This window comes from Cydia fagiglandana, chromosome 25 (assembly GCF_963556715.1).
Source record: "Cydia fagiglandana chromosome 25, ilCydFagi1.1, whole genome shotgun sequence".
Taxonomy (NCBI): Eukaryota; Metazoa; Arthropoda; class Insecta; order Lepidoptera; family Tortricidae; genus Cydia; species Cydia fagiglandana.
In genome coordinates, this window is record NC_085956.1 from 10,647,410 (window position 1) to 10,658,929 (window position 11,520).

General features: G+C 37.6%; 1 protein-coding gene across 1 annotated transcript; it reads right to left on the bottom strand.

Moving 5' to 3' along the window:
• Positions 1–2,387: 2,387 nt before the first annotated feature.
• On the bottom strand, positions 2,388–9,459 carry LOC134676889 (fibrohexamerin-like). The gene is made up of 6 exons (XM_063535273.1): positions 9,390–9,459; positions 8,626–8,729; positions 6,908–7,124; positions 5,736–5,872; positions 4,105–4,215; positions 2,388–2,786 (listed from the first exon to the last, which is right to left on the bottom strand). The coding sequence occupies exons 2-6, from the start codon at positions 8,681–8,683 to the stop codon at positions 2,650–2,652; spliced, it is 660 nt and encodes a 219-aa protein (XP_063391343.1). The 5' UTR covers positions 8,684–8,729; positions 9,390–9,459; the 3' UTR covers positions 2,388–2,649.
• Positions 9,460–11,520: the final 2,061 nt, after the last annotated feature.

An 11,520-nucleotide genomic window follows, 5' to 3' on the forward strand; every position in this document is an offset into this window, starting at 1 on the left:
GCCACCGACGATTGTAACGAATATGATAATATGCGATAGCGCTATATATAGCGGCCATGTTATTGTGACGTAGGCTTGTGTCACTCTGGGAAGAGAAGACCATGTTTTATTAGACTATGGTAGTTATTAACAAAATGTCAGTTAGGTAAATCACGTTTTAAGTTTTGTCCCTATTCAAGTATCCACCCCGATTGGCGGTACCTATATTAAAGTAAGAATCAAGCCGTAACGGTCTTTAACCTTTTAACCGCCACGAATTTTGGATCGAGCGTGCTCGTGTCGCCACCGGCAGTAATTGTACGACGCAGAGTAAGATTGGCATAGTTACGGGAGTTATAAATGTGCTGTAAAAACCAAATCAGATCTTTGTCTTATTTATCAACTGTGGCGAAATGAGCTGAATATGTAATGTCTTATATATGCGACTCTGGGGGTTAAAGGGTTAAATAGGCAAACCTGTGGGTTCTAGGTTCTACTTATGGACGCTCCGCCTCTGGTAGTTAAATAAATATTTATGAGCCGGTTATATTATAATATTACGTATGGAGTTATGTCATCATGATTATAATTAAATATATTCACGACTATTAATTAATTATAATTATATTCGCTCGTCAACAAAAGAGGATTGCTCAGGGAAATACGGGACGTTTTTGCAACGTTTAGCTAAATTCAAAGTGATTACCTATGTAAGGGCCTGCGCACATAGGATGCGTGCGCGTAGACGGGCACGTGCGGCGTTGTAATATACAGATCCTTATGGGAGACGGCACACCGCTTGCGTGACGTGTGCGTGCACGGCTCCAACATTTTAACGCACACCAGTGTGCACTGGCCTTAAGTCTTTTAATATGGCACCAATTACGAAATCGAAATAATTGTTATTTCATAAATTGCGGCAATTTTTTTCGTGATTTTAGGGGATTTACTTATAGTAAAAGTTATACAGTAAACCTACGTATTCAACTCGAAGTTTCTTTAGCTATCTTTACAAAACAACAGTCGCGTCACGACATGGTATGGTGACGAGTGAAATAGGCCCCTCAAGTAAGTATGAAATATAACCGCTCGGTGTAATATTATATGTGATATGTAACTTAGCTGTAAGTTTACTAATGGTGTGATATTTCACGTAAAGCTTTTACAAAAGTTGTGCATTGAATAAAATCATTTTTTTAATTGGTATTTTTATTTACCCTTTTAACGCCAAGTGCTAAAAACATAGAGTAGGGCAGAAGTGAATTAAAACCAAATTAAAAATTAATTTCAATACTACCTTAATACAGTTTTGTTTGTAATTATAATTTAAAATAAATAAATAAAAAATCTCACAGGAGCCTAAAAACGTAAAGAGTAGGTACATAAATAAAAATAAAAACTTACGTATTTAAGAGCCACTCCACACTAGCGTCTCCCAAGCGTCGGCGTTTTGTCAACTCTATGGGCGCTGCTCAACGCATCAACGTTGGCGCAACTACGCAGCGGCCTCAGCGACGCCATTTTCCATAGCACCACAGACAAAACATGCTCTAGACTGAGCATAGTCGCGCTACCCCCTCTGCCACGCATACGGTAATTTTACTCCATGTTCGAGTCGAAAGTGTATTTGTGTGACGTCCGTGTCTTTGAACGGACCAATCGCGGCACGGGATTTCGCTCACCTCGTCCCGCGCACCCCCGCATTTTTGGCATCATCGGTTGCATGAAATAATTGCTCTAAACTCGGTCTCGAGGATTCCTAGTCTATGCATAGCACTGACCAAACGCCGACGCTCAGGAGACGCTAGTGTGGAGTGGCGCTAAAAGAAGTGAAGGATATCAAAACAAAATTTAAATAGTGGTGATACTTATTTATTTAAAAGAAATTACGAATATAAAACATGTGTTCGGTGAAATCGCTGTTTCAGTAATAATAGACCTTGAAAATGTAAACTTGTGTAGAAAATCGAAATCATTTAAAACTGTTAATGTGTATGTGCAGAAAAAACCTAATGTAAAATCGCTTACAAATGTAGTGCATAATTGTTTTCCATCATATTTTTAGGTATTTCCTCAGAAACGTTCGTATTTGTCATGCTACTTCAATCAACCTCAGAGTACTTTTCGTACCTAGGCTGACTGAAATAGACACGTTCGTATGTACGTTTCCGTGAAAATACGAATAACGGGAAAATAATTGACGCATTATCTATGAAAAGGGACCTTATTGTCGATGGCGCTTACGCCGCACAGCGTCGCGCCGCATTGTATTTATATCGGAGCATCATTAATAATGGCGTAAGCGCCATCGACAGTAAGGTCCATGAAAAACGTCACAATTATTGCACTACATCTGTAGTCTAAAAGAATCAGAAATGTAAGTTAATAAATCAATTTTTTAAAGGAAAAAATGGAAAAATTTACGCTTGAATTTAAACTTGAGACTCCGGTGCCGTTAAAAGATGTAATTGTCTTTCGGTAGATGTCGCTATACGCCACCCCAAAGGCGTGTTTACATAAAAAGAAAGGAATGGAAAGATTTGCGATGTCCTGGTAGGCTTCCGTAGCTCAATTGGTTAAGAGCAACACACGGATTGTGGAGGATGCGGGTTCAAGTCCTGCTGGAAGCGTAAATTTTTCCATTTTTTCCTTTAATATAAAATTTGTAAGTTAATAGCACCCGAAGTCACAGATGTAGTTGTTGATGTAAGCCCGGATCAGATAGTTGGCGCGGTAGAAGAATGTTTCTCGCTCGTAGATATTCAGGTGGGACAGGTCCTGGGTCAGGAAACCCGCTGTTTTCTTGTCTGTAGGAAAAAAAAACAGAAATACCGTATGAAACTTGTTTGAACTAGTTATAGTTCGTTTTTTTAGCATTAGAAAGAACTTGCAAGAAGGTAAGCGATCTTAACATGTCTTTTAATTGAAAAACGCTTTTTAAAAATCAGTAATTATTGCTTATAAAAGCAGAAGAATATAAAATGATCATATTAGATTCATAATTGTTACATATTGGCCGCGACTTATTTTTTAAACGTGTTTTTCAATAAAAAGACACATCAAGATTTATTACCTTATTTCTAATGCTAAAAAAAAACGAAGTATAGACATATACGGCGATCATTGTCAGCTGACAATTGTTTTAGTGGTCGCACTTGGCAGGTTTTTTTTGATCAAATAATGATTGACTAATTTTCTTGATATTCTCTACCTCTAACTGACTCTGGCAGTTTCCAGCCACCTAATTGTAAAATATGGCCGTAGGTTGTCTGGCGTCGGGCCTTTAGCTTGTCACACTTGGCTTCAACCGTCGATGCACAAGCGTCTGCTCAATAGGTATGACTCGGACTCGACTCCAACTTGGGCTGTTTAGATTTTAGCATGTCGTTGGCTCTATATGAGATTTCTTAATATGCCGCTTTAACACAGTCAAATAATAAGATAGTACTTGTTGTATATGTTTCGAGCGGGCGATGGGAGTAGAAGTCGAACACCTTATGTGTGATAGTATAAGAACGTATATTCTCTAAATGCCTGCCTTTATACACGGTGTAACATGAATAAACCGAATAATTTTAACAGCGTATTCCTGATCATATTTAGAGACAAAAATGTCCTATAAACTTTTTTGAAATTCGCCTAGTTTCAGAGATATTATTAATTAAAAAAAAAAAACAAGTTTTTATTGTTACATAGTGTAAAAGGCCTTTTTGATGGTGATGTTGCTGCTATGGGACGTAGTCTAAATATCCTTATCGATAGATGTCAAAAAGTGACAAGTAACACTTTGCAAAAAATGGGTTTTACGAAAATAAAATGTAAAAATCAATTTTAAGTGACAAGTTTACCAATAACATTTATTAATTAAGTACAAAAACGTGAAAAAAACAAAAAACTAAATTTTTTTTGGCGGAATTGACCTTAACTCATATTACATTTTTTATTTCTTTTGTCCTCAGAAATGTGTGGTTAAAATTATTCGGTTTCCTCATGTTACACCGTGTATACACGTTATAAGGTTGCGCTTACACAAGCAATATGCGTTTATGTCGCAATAAACCAGAGTGTTACTGTTAATTACTAAAAGGTGCTAATTGCCTTATTACAACAGCAGGCGGCACTCACCTTTAGGGTCGATGTGGAAGACCGGCAGAGCCGTGACGTCGGCGAACGTGAACCCGTTGCAGATGTTGAGGCGGTTGGCTTTCTGCACGTTCATCGTCAGCCGGATCAGAGCTGCACATACAAATATACAACTAGAGCATAAGGTACACCATCATCATCTCAGCCGAAGGACGATCGCTGCTGGTCAAAGGCTCTCCCAAGGCAGGCGTGGCTCACTCCGCAATTTCGTCGCTTTGCTACAGGTAGCTAAAAGTTCATCCGTTCGACCCCAATTTTGGGGTTTGGCATAAGCCGCCCGTGGCGCTGTCGCCACCTAGCGGCCATATCTGTGCTGATCGTGACAGGCGCGTTTTGTTAGAGAGTGAGTCTTCTGTACCTAGTACTATTATTTATTCTGTGCCCAAGGATCTTACAACGAACGGTCCTTCGCTACCCTCAACCAACGGTTTCAACTAAATAGGGAATAAATCTACTATATCATATTCATATGTCAAATGTACAGTGGCGGATTTGCAGTCTTTGCCGCCCTAGGCCCCAGGCCCTGTAACACCCATCATATTTCTTGTTATCATCAGCGAATTTTTTGTCATAATTTGCCGCCCTATAGTTCGTTTTTTTTAGCATTAGAAAGAACTTGCAAGAAGGTAAGCGATCTTGACATGTCTTTTAATTGAAAAACGCTTTTTAAAAACCAAAAACTATTACTTATGAAAGCAGAAGAATATAAATGATCGTATTAGATTCATAATTGTTACATATTTGCCGTAACATATTTTTAAAATGTGTTTTTCAATTAAAAGACACATCAAGATTGTTTACCTTATTTCTAATGCTAAAAAAAACGAGGTATAGGCCCGGGCCCACTGGGCCTTAGGGTAAACCCGCCACTGAAAATGCATTTTATTTTTGGTTACTTTTATTGATTGTAAAAATTTTACATGTAAAAGTGCCCCCGTGGCCTACTTATTTGCTGAATAAAAGTTGGATATACGAAAGAAAAATTCTGTCGCTAATGTAGAAGACGCTGGTTCGATCAGCCCTAGGCACTGGATGCCTTGCTTGGTCACTTTCTTTTGTGACATCTAATTCATATGGTGTTAAGGGCCCCCCCACATCTAGCGTCTTTCGAGCGTCGGCGTCTACAACTCTATGGCCGCTGCTCGACGCAACGTCGACGCAACTGCGCAGCGACGTCATTTTCCATAGCGCTGACCAGACGCCGACGCTCGAAAGACGCTAGATGTGGGGGGGGGGGGGGGCTTAAAGGTTAAGGATGACTCACGTTAGACCACGATCTTATAATATTCATCTACCCTCAACTGGCTTAAGGTTTTGGTTCGTTCGTTCGTTCGTTATTAATTGGCTACGTAAGTGGAATTATTTTTCGCTGTTTTCTAAAGGTCGATTTAGACGATGCGAGAACTCGCATGCGAGTTTCATACCATTGCGGGTTTTGATCAATCGGTTGAATTGGACGTAACCAACAGTCCGCAATGTAACTAAAATCGCATGCGAGTTCGCGCGCCGTCTAAATCAGCCCTAAGGACTAAGGAACCATTTCAGGGTAAATTTTGTTTACGTTTATTTAAATACCTAAAGGTAGAGAGTTACGAGTATGTGGATGAACTCACGGTAGGTGCCTCTGATGTGATAGCTGTAGGTGGTGTCCTCCTTTAAAGAGTAGTGCTGCAGAAGAAGACGATCGGACTCGAAGCCCAGGTTCGGGCAGTCGATGGCGATGACGGCTACGTCTGTCTTCTTGTTGAAGCTTTGGACAAACAATTGAATAGAATATTTATACAAAAAATACAATAAAATATGGCGGAAGGTTAGCTGGAAGAGATCCCTTTTAGGGATAAGTTCGCCTTTGTACATAACATGTTTATTTTTGTTTTGTTTTTGTCCATTTTATGTAAACCTGTTTATGTGCAATAAAGTGACATACATACATACATATACAGGGTGTTTGGTACATCGTTTGCCAAATTAAAACGTACGGCAGATAGGTTGACTCATTTGCTATCTTCTCATGCCTAGAAAAACAAAATTGGCCATGGTTTTTTTTACTACTACGCAAGTAAAAAAATTAAATTGACGAAAAACTGGCATACAAAAGAAAAAAGAAATATCGCCAAATTAAAAATTTCTAGGCCTGAGAAGATAGCAAATGACTCTTCAACCTATCTGCCGTTTTAATTTGGCAAACGATGTACCAAACACCCTGTATATTGTAATAAGGCGAATAATAATAGTTTAGATTAGTTTTATTTTATTTTAGAATAGTTTGTATTTAGTTTAATTTTAAGTTTGTTTATTTATTGTTTTTTGACTTGTTTTTGTACCATATATATGAATAAAGTTTACATAATAAAATTATAAGGCGAAAAATGTAAACATATCTTTGACGCCGGCTGTACTCATCATTCAAATGTTAGAGAGGGGGAACACTTTTCTTAGAAGCGATTATTTTCGAAAATATTCACTTTATCAAAAAGATATTGTTGTTTACCCCTATTCGTTTTAAAATATCTATCTAACGACACAGGGGGCCCGCACCACAGGGTTAAAAATACGTGTAGGGGAGGAATAGTGCGACATAAAATAGTAGAAATTAAATTTAAAAAAAATCATAGTAAATTGTTGCCACGTCAAAAATATGACAGTTACGTAGGAAGGGAAGTGGCGCCCTCAATAATTTTCTAGAATTTCTTGTCGGACTATACCCACCCTAATTTTTTTTTAGATTTTATTTTAACTTTGTCGGATTCATTGAGTTACACCTATATGTCCCTAACATACTTACAAGAATTCCGACACATAACACTTATTATGGTTCCTGATCACCATGCCCTGGTCGATGTAGGAGGCGTTGAAGTATGGCGTCTCGAACCGCCACTGCCCGACGGTGTACTTGCCGGGAAGCGAACCCCGGACCCGGGGCTGGCAGTGCGAGTTCGCCTTCAGGTTGTCGCGGATGCAGTGGTGGTCACTCAGCACGCAGGGGCGGACCACGTCGCCGGCTATGGAATAAAGTACGAAGATTCGTAGTAAAATTAGGAATGGTCAGCTAAATAGGTAAGGGTGGTAATTCCACTTGTTCAATATGTCAGTGCGTGTCACTCTCTCATTGAAGCAAAATGTGAAGCAATACACATACACGGTGTAACATGAGGAAACCGAATAATTTTAACAGCGTATTCCTGATCATATTTAGAGACAAAAATGTCTTATAAACTTTTTTTTAAATTCGCCTAGTTCCAGAGATATTATTAATAAAAAAAAAACAAGTTTTTATTGTTACATAGTGTAAAAGGCCTTTTTGATGGTGAAGTTGCTGCTATGGGACGTAGTCTAAATATCCTTATTGATAGATGTCAAAAAGTGACAAGTAACACTGCAAAAAGTAGGTTTAACGAAAAAAAATTGTAAAAATCAATTTTAAGTGACAAGTTTACTAATAACCTTTATTTTTTATGTACAAATACATTAAAAAAAATTGAAAAAAACAAAACAAGAAAAATTTATTTTGGCGAAATTGACCTAAACTCATATTACATTTTTTACTTCTTTTGACCTCAGAAATGTGTGGTTAATATTATTCGGTTTCCTCATGTTACACCGTGTATACAGATTATGGAATATGTACAGAAATAACTGACCCCCTATGCAAACAAGTCTCTATGCAGGGTTAGTGTCTGTGCAGCTTGCATAAATATATGATGTTTAATGTATGCAAAACTGGAAAGATTTAGGTACCTAAGTGTTTTTAATATTACATATAGGTACCTATATCATAAATACATCACTTTTTATTGCACAACAGCTTAGTAACAAGTTAACACCAAAAAAAACAAAGCAAAATAGCAAAATTAATATATCTAAATACGTACCTACCTACAAAAGCTTAATTTAACCCTTTTCCAGGCCGCACCAATCTAGAAGATTTTCCCATTTCTTCTAATTTGACCCTTAAATCGTATTGCCAAGGTTGAAATTATATTGGCGCGTATATACCGTGTTTTTTTTTATTTCCGTTAATTTCAAGGGTGCATTCCTGAGCTTAAATTAAGTAACTTTCTCAAAGACACCGATGTTCTAATTAACTCCATTTCGGAGATAATCAATAATTTATTATTTTCCTATAAGGCCTCTGCAAGCGTGTCCACTTGCCTTAGGGCTGGTTTACATATTGGTTAGTGTTAAGAATGAGTTCATACATTTGCTACTAAACTTAGTACAATCTCGGTCGATCGATGTTCGAAATGACATTGATATGTCACAGATTTCAATTGTTTGGTTGAGTTAAATGTAATGCCCGTGTTACAACAACGCTATATGCTACATTTAACTACTTTTTAAACTTAATTTTTTCTTTAAAAAAAAGCAAAAAAAATTTTTTTTTTTTAATTAACTATGCCAATTAGTTCACTTAAACGTTCTTAACCATACCCCAAAGTTAACGGAATTCAATAAAAACACGGTGTATATGTATGTGTTCGAAAAAATATTATGGCTGCTTACTTTGCTTCCCCGCGGCTAGGGAAAGAGCTGCGAACACGGCGAGTGCTTTGGCCAGCATCTTGACAACCGTCGGCTGTCCTGGATGGAAGACTATTGCCGCTGAACTGCGCAGGAGACACAAAGTGTTACAATTGTCACAACTGTGTCAATAATTTTGTTGACGTTAACGAGTTACCAACTTCAGTTTGCAGTTATTGATAATGAAATGGGCATTTTCCATTTCCACTGAGTTGCAGATGAGAGGCAGTGGCGGATTTGCGTAAGCCAAGTAGGCCCGGGCCTATAGCGGCAAGATATTGCCAGTCCGTGGTCTCCACTCGAGCACTTTTCGACCCCATCGGCCATCTTCTCTGCGCGCAATGTGGCCTGCCCATTGCCACTTCAGCTTGCTAATCCGGTGGGCTATGTCGGTGACTTTAGTTCGTCTACCGATCTCCTCATTTCTGATTCGATCACGTAGAGAAACTCCGAGCATAGCCCTCTCCATAGCTCGTTGAGCGTTGAATATAAATAATACTAAAAAATAAATATTTAAGTGGGGCTCCCATACAACAAACGTGTTTTTTGCGTAATGGTACGAGACCCTTGGTGCGCGAGTCCGACTCGCACTTGGCCGGTTTTTTTCAAGTGTTTTGTTATGTTTGTCTCGCGGTAATGCTCACGTATATGAATTCAGACAAAAGGACTAAATTTACGTATAAATTATGGCATTTATTATAGCAAACTATTTCTACAAAATTAAAAAAATACTAAATACTACATACCTTTGTTGCAATATATACTTTGTGTCCTCGAAATATAGTTGATATTAGCTTGGCAGTCTCTGAAAAGAAATGTTTATAATTATATTGATTTGTTGCTGTGTTTGTGCGGTGACTATTGTTCTTGTTCGTTTGCTTAGGTGTGCGTCATTGGAAATTAATGCTGTTTTTGACAGTCGTTTGTTATTTTTTTCGTTGGAATATATAGCTTTTTTTGTGGAGATGACACATTTTTGAAATGCACGCCTAAGCGCAAAATATAAGTACTTATTATAGTTATTATATTTAGGCCCACTTGCACCATCTCACTAACCCGGGGTTAAGCGGTTAAACCGTTAACCTAGTGTCAATTTGTACTGGTAATCATGGCAACTCCAGGTTTAACCGGTTAACCCCGTATTTTAGGGCCACTGCACCATCAGCCAATAACTAGGAGTTAACCGTCACAGGGTTAAATTGTACTGGTAACTCCGGGTTTAACCGGTTAATCCTGAGTTAGTGGCTAACCTTGGATGAACAAGTGGCCCTTAGCGGAATAACAGAGTAATATTCTAGATACGGACTTCGGCAATTTTAATTTAATAAATCACTTGAGAAAAATCGTTAAATACAATCGTTTGTCACATACAAAAACGTCACTCATACGCCATGCACCATCCCAATAACCCGGGGTTAACCCGTTAACCCAGTGTCAAATTGACCACACACACATACAGGTTAAACAAGTTAACCTCGGGTTAGTGGGATGGCGCAAGTGACTAAACTCAAAGACAACACGGCGCTCTAAAGGTTTTGGGAGTTTTGTTTGTATTTCATACCGGGTGTGGCCTGTAATATGAGCAAAAAATTTAACTGTAGGCTGTACTCCTCATACAGACCAACATTTGTTCCGCGACTTTTAAAAATAACATGGGGTTTGATTTTTAATACATTTTATTTATGTTGTTAAGAATCTAGACTCCTTCACTAAGAATTCTGATGTCCATAACTATAATACTAGAAATAAAAATAAGCTTGCTATCAGAAAGTTTCGTGTTCGTAAAGTACAGAAGTCATTCGTTGGGCAATGCATTCATTTTTATAACAAGTTACCTGAGGATGCTTTAAGATTACCCTTTCCAGCTCTTAAGAATTACTTAAAAAAGTCATTGATGTTGAAGGCTTATTACTTATTACAGAGTCGAGGACTACTTGACAGACAAACATGCATGGTCCAAACCAGAAACTGTAATAACGACAAAGTAGCAATTAAAAATATTGTATTATGTGTAGAGTTAAAGGTGACTCAGCTCAGGTAAGAAAGCACATCAAATTGTATGAAAGCATCTCATAACAATCAGTCAGATTCATACAATATGTATTCTCATTTCTTTCATTGATTTTAATTTCTTTTCCTTTTGTAAGATTTGATATGTTTTCTGAAAGAGCTACGTATTTGTGATTTCATGTACATATATGTTTATTTTTTATATCAAATTCTATAAAGTTATGTACTCACTGAGTATAATTGCATGAATTCTATAGTAATTTAAATTGTATTTTTCTTAATTACTCGTACCTAATGCATGTTAATTATAAGATGTAATAATGTTTTGAAAAAATGTGTCCCGCCGAGTTTGTTGCCGGTCCCATATTGGGATACCCTCCTCCAATTGAGGGGGGATTTAAATCTTCTCGGGGCAGAGGTGTACGGTTGGAGCCGGTAAAGGTTTATTTGACGTTCATAAGCGCATTGTAATATGCCTACTTGAATAAACTATTTTTTATCTTTATCTTTATCTTATCTTTACACTTTAAAGTTTATTCTAAGACGCAATGTATTGCGAATTTTGTTTTGTTTGGCGTGACAAGCAACGTCAATCACAATGATATGGCGTCCATTGAAGATAATATTTATTTTGTATGAAAAATAGGGAGTCTAAATACTTCGTATTTTTTTAAACTTGTTGAACAAAAGTGTCACCGTTTGAGGAGTACAATCTATGTTTTAATTATTTGCTCATGTTACAGGCCACACCCGGTATAACTTTCATGAGATTGAAATATATTTTGAGTGAAACTTTTTACTCACCCCTTTTTGCAGTAGCAGCTGATCGTCTCTTAAACCTCACAAATAAAAGCACTGAAATATTCA

Excerpts from the sequence above, each read along its gene's own strand:
- LOC134676889 (XM_063535273.1), bottom strand. The coding sequence starts at position 8,683 with ATGCTGGCCAAAGCACTCGCCGTGTTCGCAGCTCTTTCCCTAGCCGCG. Across the intron at positions 7,125-8,625 it reads CCTAGCCGCGGGGAAGCAAA|CCGGCGACGTGGTCCGCCCC; the intron begins GTAAGCAGCCAT and ends TTTATTCCATAG. Across the intron at positions 5,873-6,907 it reads TGTTATGTGTCGGAATTCTT|CTTCAACAAGAAGACAGACG; the intron begins GTAAGTATGTTA and ends GTTTGTCCAAAG.